This window comes from Eptatretus burgeri, chromosome 11, assembly GCF_056783735.1.
Source record: "Eptatretus burgeri isolate ZD-2024b chromosome 11, Ebu_testis_v1, whole genome shotgun sequence".
Taxonomy (NCBI): Eukaryota; Metazoa; Chordata; class Myxini; order Myxiniformes; family Myxinidae; genus Eptatretus; species Eptatretus burgeri.
In genome coordinates this window covers 14,465,779-14,478,278 of record NC_140971.1, presented here as the reverse complement: position 1 = coordinate 14,478,278, position 12,500 = coordinate 14,465,779, and the positions used below count along the sequence as shown (strand labels likewise).

Here is a 12,500-nt window from a genome sequence, read left to right as displayed (position 1 = left end):
TAAAGAGGGAAAGAAGGAAAAAGAATGAAAGAAAACAGTGCGACAGCTGCTGCCCAACAATGAATGAAAATGAAACAAAGGCTGGATTAGGCAGCAGGGAGGGTGGGGAGAAGGGAGAGGGCAAGGTTCCCAGTCTATCATTTCGTGGAGTGAAAAGACTCTTTGTGCCAGAGCCTATTCAACATCAGAAATGGCAAACCTGACTGAACACACATTATGGCATCTGAATTAAGGAGGGCGGTAGGGTGGGGGAAAAGGGAGGGGCCGAAGAGGAGGCTGCAGTGTTCAAGGCACCATATCCACTGTACAGCATTGCACCTCAATGGAGACCTGAAATGTAATTAGAAGTTTTACTTCTTCGTGGCAGGCCTCGATGGCCCACTTGCTCGTCATCACCTCTGCGTCCAATGAATTTTGCGTCCCGGGAAAAGCTTTGTGCCGAGTATTTGACATTGGGTGGAGCAAAAGTACGGAGAAGACAAAATACCTTCAGTGTCAGTCACACAAATGGTGTCCGGCATGCACGGATTAGAATGAGGAGAGGGCTTTATTTATTTATTCCTTCCTTTTTTTTTTAAAAGGAATTCCTTCGATGCAGTCATCCAGAACACGTGTATAAAGACGCACCTGTTCCCAAGTCCCAATGACACTGGTCTTCTCTTGTCTGAAGAGCAAGCTGGCAGGTCCGCCTGTGTTTTGCAAGTCCCTCCAAATGCCCCGGTCTTTTCATTCAGTTTCCATGACTTGTCATAAAATTCATTTATTTTGCTGGAAAATCCATTTTGCTGACAGACAAAATGTATTGACGGAACAAATTCCACTTTGAAATGAGTTTAAAAACTGATTACTTCTGCAGGAAAGGCACAGCATTGAGATTATTATCGTGACTCCACTGTAATTTGCTTTCAAAATGTATTTCAGATCTTTGTGGGAAATAAAACCGAGCTGTAACTTGTGTGGCTGTCAGCCGAATCTAATGCGGCATTAATAATACATTTAGCATTGTTATTATTTTATTTCTTTTCAGGTACAGCCGTTGTGTAGCATGCATTTATACAAAAACATACATATAAAAGAACGGAACTCGGTAGAGCACATACCTCCGCCAGGCTGAACAGTCTACCTTCTGTATCCCACTGATAGGTCGGATCTGGATCCGGACTTGAACTAAAATCCAATTGGCTTGTTCTTGTCACACACCCAACATGTTCATCAACTTTCATCCGAATCCATCCACAACTTTTTTGAGATATCGTGCTATATATCATTTTTGGCCCCATCTCTCAATGATGAAGAATCACTTAAAAAATTCTGGTATCCGGACCTTCACCAAAATCTAATCATTTCGTCCTTATCACACACCCAACCTGTCCACAAAATTTCATCTGGATCCGTCCACATCTTTTTGAGATTTCCTGTACACAGACAAACAGACAAACAGAGTGAAAACACAACCTCCTTCACCTTCAGTGGCGGAGGCAAGAAACAAACGAATACACATAATAAGTTAGTGTTATTGAAAGGACAAATTATTTGCAAAGGCTAAAAAAAAAAAATTCATCACGACAAAGTCAATTTTACGCTTGAACATGCTTACTGATTTGGAGATCCATGGGTAATTTTTTGTTTTGGAAAATACATAAATGGTCAGGGGTGATGCATGAGCAAGAAAGCTAGCGTGAATGGGTGGGGCTTGAACATGATGGCTATCATAGCCTCGATTTCACAAACAATTGTACATCGCTTCCTTCCCTTGCCCTCTATTCTCTTCCCCTCTCGCCCATTCATCGTTACCTCTAATGGTTATTTTTTCTATGAACCCCCAAATACAATGGCAGATGCAAACACCATCGCTGCATGTCCTGCCATCATCCCCATTGCTTTGAGTAGTGGACAAAGCGTTCTATTGAAGAGGAAGAACACCTGCCTCGAAGAACAGCTCGTAGGCGAGGGATCTGCCTGCCATAGTCGAGATGTATCCCGACTGCCTTTCATCTCTCAGCACCAAGATAGATGATGGAGTGTGTCATTCGCACGTCAATCTCATGAGTGGAAACTTAGATTCCTTACAAAGCTCTTTACATCTATGGGAGCTATGGTTGAAAGTACCATAAGTCAGACCCATAAGTCCCATAAAGTACGAGTACTATTGGGTCATCCCAGCGACTCAACTGGAAGTAAATTTGGGTTGTGCAAATAAGATAGAAGTGAATCCTTGATGCCAAGTTAATAATGTGATACATTTGTTAGTTAGGTAGTTAATGTAGCTGAGCTGGTGAATGAGCTCTATATCTAACCATCTTGCATTGAACGTTGTGGTATATTGAGTGCAAACAATGGATACAATATATATACATATACATATATATATATATATATATATATATATATATATATATATATATATATATATTTCTACTGTGTGAGATCATCATGAACCATGTACTTACTATGACAAATCTTCTTTTTAGGGAAAAACTGCAAACTTGCACTACACATAACTGAAGCTTGTAGCTTTGCAAGTGCACCTGCAGAGCTGAACAGAAGTGGAGACGAGCCTATCGAGTCAGTGCTGGTAATGAATATCCCCGTGGTGTCAGTGACTTGGCAAAATGTTAGATTAGTGTTTGAGTTATTACCCTGTGCATACAAAGGGAAAAGCGGGGTTAAGCAACTGGTTCACTTTGTCTGTCTGTCTGTCTGTCCACAAACGTTAGTTTATGATTGAGGAACAAGTTGATTTCAATTGAATATTATATTTTGAACATCAATCAGGAAAACGAACCTGTAGTCTAACAGTACTTTGGCTCTGAATTTGTCCTGATCACTCATGTGCAGAGAGGAGTGAGATTAAAAAAAAAATTGTACTCTGTTTGGGTAGTCGATCTAGTCTATCCTTATTATCAGTATTTCCGTCGATATGTTTGTCTGTCTGTATGTATGTCTGTTCGGTCCAGTGCTCCGTTAATACAATGGCGATTTTGATGAAACTTGTTTGGTAGGTTCATACCATGACCTAGTTGTGTGCAAATGAGAACTGTTGCTATGGACACCACCGTTGCCAGCAACGGACATTTGAAATTTTCAAAAAAAATCTCAATTTTTTTTTTTTTAATCGGGCCACGAGCGACTGTGGGCAGTACATTCAGCCATATTGTCAAAAATTTCCAGCCGGATCCTATGAAAACTGTCAGAGAAGATAGACTTTGAATGAACCCTGGTCGAAAACAATTAAAAAAACGAAGTTCATTATATCTCAGAGACTATGAGTCAGATATACATGAAACTTGTATGGTAGGTTCATGGTATGTCCTAGTTATGTGTGAGAAAGAACCGTTGCTATGGATGCTTTTGTTGGCTAGTAACGGCTGAAAAACTACTAAATTCGACTTGATCAACTACCCATGTCCGCCTACCGGCTTGTCTGCCTATCTGGCAGTCAAACAAAATTGGAAATCATTGCAAAGAGGAAACGTATTGTTTTTAGCGGTCCTAAAGGACACAAAGAACAGTCACAAAAAAACAACTAATGTAACTTATTCGATAATGTGTTGTAAAAGACGCTCCATCAACGGCGGTAAACTTCCAAAAATATTTTTCTACAATCTTTAAAAATCCCTTTTATTTCAATTGAATTATATATTTGAACACTGGAGAACACAAATATCCTTTTTGGCTATTTGAAATCCTTTCCTTGGAGCAGTGCACTTGGACAAAATATTACCGTGTTTTACATCATTTCAACCAATCAAATGTTCTGCTTGCAGACCCTGTCCATGTCCTTATTTCTCTAGATGGCGTGGGGTAAGGTGTTCTATGAACTCTCTAGTTTTAAAAGTAATCTGGCAAAGGAATCCACAAAACAATATTTTTTGTGCAGCAATGTCAATCGCATATTACCACACATGAAGTGGACCCTGATATTGTTGACATAACTTTCAAGCAGGTGAACAAACAGGATGTTAATTCCTCAAATTATGCACAACAAAAGCTGACAAATAACACAATTTGTCATAATAAAAACAATTGTGCATGATTTCCCAACTGAACATCGTGTGGCCTTAAACCTTTCTTTTTACTGGTTTTATTTGTTTATTTTTCCTAAACAAAGATTCGAGACATAATGAAGAGTGAGGTGACAGAGGGGAGAACAAGTCACTGACGGTGGGGGTGATGGAGCAACATTGGACACAAGAAAAGGATGAACAAACAGGAGAGAGAGAGAAAAGGGAAGGAAATATGACAACCTGTAAATAGATGGAGAGATGTGCAGGGTTGAGAGGGTTAAAAACTATATTAAAGATAATGTGTAGAGATCGAGTCTGCTCTGTGGTGGTGGAGATGTATTGCTATCTTGAAACCTTGCACAGAAGAGTGGGATTGAACAGACTAAGGGAGGAGTTTGCAGAAGCTGGAGAAGAGAGCAACAAAGGAGTGGAGGTGAGCAATGAGCCTGTATTTGAGGGTTTCATAAAGAGGAGGTTGCTGGAATAACACGTGTGATCTGGAGAGACTGGGGAGGGAGGGATGAAAGAGCAGATGGAGCAAGATTTGAGCGGTGAAGGCATGATAAAATGGCGACCACGATCCTGTTAGTGATGTAAGAGCAGCAGGTCCTGTGCTTCTGCTTCTTTGTGGGTGAAGCCAGTGATGTGGAAAGAATTGTATTCCACAGCATTCAGAAAAGCAATGTGAAGCAAGGGCAATAGCCACCAGAGAAGAGCAGTAAGTACTCCAATGAGTTGCATTTCAAAGCCAACAAGGACAAAGGCCTTGTAAATGGAGGACGACCAGTCGGTGGCTGGTTTTAGAGACCAGATTTTGAAATATGGTCTACCAAGCAGAGATTGTACCTGATGATGAGGCCCAGAGGTTAGAGAAACAACTTTTTTTTCCAGTGGTTGATAATGGAAATTGAGAGGTAGGCTTGTTTGACAATCTTCCTGGGGAGACAATGTGAGTATTCAAGATTGGCCTGGATTGGTTGATATTTTCCAAGTCTGAGACCAATAGCTGATCCATTTCAGGTCATTGGATATGGAAATTGCTGTGCCCCACCTGTCATTGGGAGGTGTAATTATATGGTATAACGTGGAGTCATCTGCTTTCAGTGGAAAAGAGGGGTGCCAGAGACATGAGAGGTTGTGGATGCATAGTCGGAACAGGACTTGACCCAAAGATGCTGCATTGGGGGAAATCCAACATCGACTGAAGGAGGAAATAATAGGATTCCGTTGAGAGTTACAAGCTGACTGTATGAAGATGTGAAAGCCACAATCCAGGATAGAAAGTCGGCTTGTATTCCACAAGCAGAAAGCTCGATAAGTAGAGTCGGGTGCCACATTATGTTGAATACCTGTGATAGGTCCAAAGACATAGCCCCGACCTCTTACTTGAGATTCAGGGCATCCATGCATTGTTGAGAGAAGGAGGAACATGCCAAAATTTGAATATCTAGGACAGAATCACAACTCATGGTCAGAGATCAGGCCATTTGAGAAAATCAATGACTCTGTCAGCCTAATCAATGATTGGTGAAAAGAAAGTGTGTTTTTTTTTTCTTTCCGGTTTTTTTTTTCCCACACTTCCCACAAAAAACGTTTTCCTTTTCCTTCCCACAGTCTGTAGAGAGAAACAAGTGGGGTACAATTACTTTAGAGGCAAATACTGAGTTTTACATATTCAGCCTTGTCTCAAGCAGAGTAAGCTGTGATGGAATATGACATGAAGGAGGCGACTGGGAAGAGGGGGGAGTGGGGACATACCAGATACGGCCGAACAAAACACCACCAGGATTTTGCATAAGGAGACAGGTTGGATAGTTCAGCCTCAACATTTTGTCAGATGGTGTTTTCTGGTTCACTTCAAGATGAACACATTTATGGCAAGCCTTGTGGAATGACTTCAGGGTGCTCTCGGTCTAGTTAGCCTTCCATTATGAGAAAACAAACTGCTTTAGCCATTATCTTGCCACATGATTCCATGGACCAGAGTCTAGACTCTAGAGGATGGATAGCATTGCTGAGGAAGACATGGAGGAAGAAAAGACCTGTGCATGTGACAGAGTAGGTTTTTTTATGAAAGTTTTCCCAGGAAGAGTCAATATCAGACAAATGCAGAAGAGATTGGAGACCAATCCTTTTCTAACAGGGAGGATTGCAGCCCCTGCCAGTTGGCCTGAGCAAATAACCAGACACTGCAGTAACGAAAATTGCCAATCCCACCAATGGGCAGATGTCTGGCCTGTCATAATAGAAAAGAGAATATCCATGGAGAGACAGTCAGGGACATCCTGTGAAAGGCATATTTATGTTAAACATGCAATGCCTGTAAATAGAAGCAGCAACCTTCATAGAGAGGGCTGTGACATTAGAATGGAATCCTCAAATATTAGAGGTCCATTCCGATCGAGAAAGGGGAGGAATAGGAGCTGATAGGGTGGGGGATCATGGGTGAGATGTGATAAAGCACAGGTGGAGGGGGTGGAGTGTGTGTTTGGGGGGGGGCATAGGTGGCGACAGCGGAGCATGCATGTTGGGGGTAGAGATGCGGGGGCCGTGGACATGTAGGGGTTAAACGCCATGCATCAGCACTCGCTGAAAATCGGGTTCCGTTTCAGAATCCCATGCTCAGCAACATACAAGCACATATGGTGGCCAGAGTCGAAAGAGGGGAGATTTTCAGTGAAAAGAAAAGCAGCACTGTGAGAAAGTGACAAGACAAGAGATGTGATTTTGCAATGGAGTAAAAGGAAGATAAGGAGGGAAGAGAGACAAAGGATAAGAATTGAGGGAAGAGGAGGGTGTGAGAGGATGGGAAAAGTAAAGAAAGAAGGAACATTATTAAATAAACTTGACCAACAGGGAAGGAAACGAGAGGTATTTTAAAAACAAGGTTTTTTTTGTAATCATTTTGGTGGGTGAGGGGTGGGAGGAACATGGGAATGTTAGGGAAGGAGCAAAAGAAAGAGAGAGAGACAGAGACAGGGATGGGGAGATATGAAAAGGTTTACAAGTCCTACACTTACACATGCTGATACGGTTGGGACCACAGACTGAAATCGCTACAAAAGCACAAAATAAATGCACGAGAAGAGATTGAAACAGATAGACTCGACTATAAACATTGCGGTTAACAATCTGAACTAGTTAGATGAGACAAATCCGGAATGATATCCTCAGCTTTGGAGGCCGTATCCTCAGGCCACAAACAACAGGAATGAAGAACTAATGTAAGAATAAAATGCACATGGTGGAAGCCAAAAACAGAAGTTTTGTTTTTTTTTCCACAAAATGTATCTGCACTGCAGCTCAAATTATATGACAAACTTCGAAATGATTCAAAACATCGGATAAGTCAATATAAAAAAACGTTTTTCTACTTGATTACATAAAATAACTAGAAAGCATCTCAAAATGCAAAGCCTGTCCACGTCCGCTTTGTCCTCAAACTAAGCTTGACTAAAACAATAGTTTAAAAAAAAATTGTACATTTTATTCATTTCTATTCTCCATATTCTCAAAATATAGGTTTGTTTAAGATTTGATAACAAATGCTTGATTGGTGAAAAGGTTATGGCCTGGACAGATGGACACACACACACACACACACACACACACACACACACACACACACACACACACACACACACACACACACACACACACACACACACACACACACCATCACATACCGATTAAATGTTACCTTGACTCTCAACACACGAATACTTCCACCTTGCCTGTTCAGGATACCTCTTCCATATTGATAGGTCTTGTTGCATTGGGTCTTTTTTAAATGCGGGATTAGACGACTGAGATTCAAAAAATCAGCAAATTACTGAACAGCAAAATGATTGGGAAAATATTACAAATAAAACGTCGAAACAGGATATAATATTTTGTGATATCCTCCCAATCCTCTTCCACCCTGTACACATCATGTTAACACACTGGTGTTCCCCCATCCATGCATATGTAATAAACAGGCAGCTCTGAAGCCAATGATGTTTCTTAAATCCCTGCACCTGAATAAGTGATATTAAAACATCATCTCTTTATCCAAATTCGTTAACGTCAATTCACTTCATGGGCATCCAGAAGTTACACGCGGGACAGCAAATAAACCCAAAAGAGTACAATTGTTTGGCTGACTGAAAACCAACTACTGTTAACAACTAGATAGTTTGTAGAACACCTTACCCCACGCAGTCTTGAGAAAAAAGGACATGGGGCAGGGTCTGTGAGGAGAAAATGTGATTGGTTGAGATGATGATGTAAAATGCCATAATATTTTGTCCAAGTACTGCTAAACAGAAGGTGTTTGAAGGTGCCAACAAGGCAATTTGTGTTCTGCATGGTTCATGTATATAACTCAATGGAAATAAAGTGAAGATTTTAAAGGTTGTAGAAAAATATTTTTTGGGGAAGTTTACCGTCGTTGATGCAGCGTCTTTTACACCACCCTATCTAACGCGTTCCATTAGTTCTTCATTCCTGTTGTTTGTGTCCTTTATGATGTCCCTAAAAACAGTTTCATGTTTGGAATGATTTTCAATTTCGGTTGACTGCCAGACAGGCAAACAGAGTGAAATATTATCTCACACCTCTCTGCGCACGTGCGATCGGAACAAATTCAGAGAAAAAGTACTGCTAAACTACCGGTTCGTTTTCCGATTCATGTTCAAAATATAACATTCAATTGAAATCAAGGATTTCCTCGATCATGAACCGACGTCTGTAGACACAGACAGACAGACAGAAAAAGCGAACCAATTGCCTAACCCTGCTTTTCACTTCACACACGTGGGGTATCAATGTGATTTTGCATTTTTGTGTTGATTGCAGTTGAATGTCAGATTTTGTGTTGTTTATATCATCGAATATATATTTTTTTAATCAAAATTAAAAATCTCCCAACAAACTGAATCATGAAGTGAACAAACCAGAGTTATGAATGAGAAAACACTTTAAGAGACCATTTGATGATCATCATTGCGTGTGTGCGATAACCCATAACTCTTCACCGATCTAAGGGGAAAGCAAAGTCGTAAATTTGGAGCAACATTTATGTTTCTTTTCATTATTCTGACGGGCAGACATTTTATTACATTTAGAGTAAAACAACATTAATTTGCCAATAGAAAAAGAAAATGACCCCATTTTTGCTGAAACGTATTACTCCGTGTGGGCGGGTCACCATTATTCCCCATAAGCCCAAATGGCTGTGAAAATATCTCGATTTATCTAGCATTGCTTTGAGGAACATAAACGTGCCTTGGATGACCCCTCCAAGTTCCGATCATTTTTTTTTTGTTGTTGAAATGAGGACATAGCAATTCAGAACTTGCAGAAATATTTCCCCACTGTGAACTCAAATATTCGACCTCCTGAACAATCGATTGGGTTGGGTGTGGTCTCATAATGAAAAACAGGAGACATTGCATCGTGTTTATCATCGCGCGCAGCCATTTTGATGCACGTTCTCTCTTCTGTATAAACATACAGGAGTTTGAAATAGAATGGAATCTTTTCCCCTGGCCTTTAAGCAGGCAATGGTGCCAGCTGTTCGCTTAATGTGCAGCTAAACGCTAAAACTTGCAAATTCTCAGATACCTCCTTTGTCCCGCTCTAGCCTTGCCAAGAAGCATGCACTTGAACCAGCAAAACCCATGTCTTGTTTACCCTTGGTAAATCTTCGGTCACTTCTCAACACCGATCCTCTTCTCTCTTTGCAGGAATTGCCTCCCTCACTCAATCCAATTTTACTTTTATGTCGAAAGACTATAATGGATGAAATCAACAGGACGTGGATTGAGTTATGCTAACTGCCATGGGAAGGAACGAGAAGGTGACGTTTCAGGTATTAACCTTTCCTTGGAGCAAAAGCACCAACGCTAGCTTTCACCAGCAACACTATTTCTACATTTCAATTTGAGATCTTGTCCTTAAAATTGGTGACCCCAATCCATATACTGTATGTCTCCTATTCCTATCCAGTAATGATTGTTTTTATATATTTGAGGACTTGCACTTTGTTCTTTATACTTCCTCTGTCTGCTCGCTACATTCTCGGTTATCCTAGCACCCTAATATATATTTTTTGTATACCTTGTCGAGGCTCATGTGAGAGCTAACACACAACGCACATCAAGGGGGCATGAGACAAGAGTGGCGGGAGTGGGAAGGACAAAACAGTGGGGAACAGAGACATTAGGAGATCTGTGGAAGGGAGAGGGATGGGGCGGGGAACATGGGGAATACAAGATGGACATTACAGGGACTTTCAGGAAGGAAAGCAGGGAATTTGAAGGAGGTGGGCTTGGGTGGATTATTGGGGGTAGAAAAGATCGAGGATTTGGATGGGGGGTGATAAGAGGTTTTGAAGGCCTGGAGGGAAGAATGGGATTGAATAGAGTGAGGGAGTTTATTCCAAAGGCGGGAAAAAGAGGAATGAAAGAGTGAAGGTGAGCAGCGATTCGTGATTTTGGTATTGACCAGTCTTCTTTCCCTGTTATGCTACCCGACTGTCTGTCTATGTTACTATTTGCTATCTAGCTTGCATGTTTGTTGTTCTCCCATTTGGGCCCTTTTCATGCTTGTTCATCACTGTCTAATTGCTAGTGCATTGGTCTCTCAACATTTACCATCTCGCACATCTATGAGCATCAATCTCTGTGTTTAAAAATAATGTTATTAGGAATATTTTAAACATGAATAATATATTGGGAAGGGGAAGTTCCATTTGCATCAATTAATTACACCAAAAAAGGCAATGTGGCAGTAAAAAAAAACCTTTTCGTGAGGATGAGGAAAGAATGAGGAATTGGTGGGGAAGGAGAAATGGGGCAGGGGGGGGGGTGGATGGAGAGGAATGAGAGGAGAACAAGTTGGTTTGAGTTTCCACAATCAAGAAAGTAAAGATCAATGCCAGGTTGAGGAAAGGTTAATGTCCAATGAAAGGCAAAGATAGAGGATGGTTAATGATAGGTTATATGGTAACGAAAATAAAGATCAATTATAAACTATATGCAGGTACCCCAAATGATGACATTAATAATGAACATCTCACCGATTGCACTGATGTTCCCATTGGTTGTGGCATTTGCTCTGGGCCAAGCCCTTCACACCGCATCCCCTGTTGTGTGCTCAATGCTGGTGAGAAGCCGTGGGGTGATGGGATTGGGCTTCCCAACATCTGTCGGCTGAACACCATCATTGGTTGCGTTTGGTGATGTGGTCCTCCTTGCAGAGACTGATGTGATTGTTGCACGAGCTCTTGCTGGCTCATAATTGGTTGACCATGCAGCTGCTGCAGTGCCATTGGCTGTGATGAATGCAGGTGCTGCAAACTCATTGGATGCGGTGGTGGTTGGGTCATTGCCATTCCTTGGCTCATTAGTTGAGCAGAAATACCCCTTGGAGGGCTTATCTGGTGTGATGGTTGTGCCAACGCCAATGCCATTGTAGAAACAGGCCCGGAAAGCTTTGGGGCCATGGAGCGTGGACCAAGAGGCAAATGTGAGACCAATGAGGCAGAAGACTGTGACATAGGGGCAGCTGGCATGGTAAATGGTGGTGACATTCCAGGTTGTGGTATGCCACCAAGTGTCAGGCGTGGTGACTGGTTGTCCCCAGGCTCGGGGTAAGACTGAGGAAAAACAGATTTAAATGAAAAGTACCAGTAAGACCACTGTAAAAATTAATCAATTGGTAGAACTATAGAAACAAGTTGTGTTATGTTACCAAATAACAATGTCATGAAACCATCTTGTAGGTGTATGAATTGAGATCTTCCAGGATGTGGCAGAGGTATTGCGCTTACCTTTGAGCTGTTGAGTGTGAGTTTGATTTTTGATATATATATATATATATATATATATATATATATATATATATATATATATATATATATATATATATATATATATATATATATATATATATACAATTGACCCCTCCCACACTCCTCGAGCCAAAGATGCTGCAGAAAGCAACCCAAGAAGACCTATACAAGGTAAGCGCAATACTGTTTCAAACACTTCCCAGAGTTGCTCAAAAACTATAAAGACGTTCACACATTGGACACACCTAAGAATCCCAATGCTACACACCCCCTCAGCTACCGGACCGGTTTCATTGCTAATTGGTGAATCATCAGCGATAGCACAGACAGCAATGCATACCAATGAGGCTCCCAAGCATGTACCACGTGCAAACGTCAAAAGCAGTCAATATATAAATCAAGAAAGACCCACCCACATCTCTCACCTGTGAATGGAGGGAATAGCCAATCAGCTCTCAACTAATCAACTAAACCCAGGTGGTGAGGATTATATAAACAATTTACCCCTTCCACACTCCTCCAACGGAAGAAGCTGCATAAAGCAACCCAAGAAGACCTACACAAGGTGGTGCTATGCTGGTTGGGTTTATATCTACTATATAAATGGCAGTCCTTCTGTCTGTGTCTGTCTGTCTGTTTTTTTGTGACGAATAAGC

The 12,500-nt window shown here is 41.2% G+C and overlaps 1 protein-coding gene and 1 long non-coding RNA gene across 4 annotated transcripts in view; one reads left to right on the top strand and one right to left on the bottom strand.

Moving 5' to 3' along the window:
- Positions 1-10,047, top strand: part of LOC147016545 (uncharacterized) — an 11,701-nt gene extending 1,654 nt beyond the window's left edge. Inside the window, exons 2-3 of the long non-coding RNA XR_015049088.1 lie at positions 2,472-2,575; positions 9,737-10,047. This is a non-coding gene — a long non-coding RNA (uncharacterized LOC147016545). The remainder of the gene's footprint in view (positions 1-2,471; positions 2,576-9,736) is intronic.
- Positions 1-12,500, bottom strand: part of LOC147016544 (TOX high mobility group box family member 3-like) — a 177,924-nt gene that overhangs the window by 3,891 nt on the left and 161,533 nt on the right. For all 3 annotated transcript variants that reach the window (XM_085845282.1, XM_085845284.1, XM_085845283.1), the window contains one exon: positions 11,071-11,649. In XM_085845282.1, the coding sequence (XP_085701408.1) occupies positions 11,071-11,649 (579 nt within the window). The remainder of the gene's footprint in view (positions 1-11,070; positions 11,650-12,500) is intronic.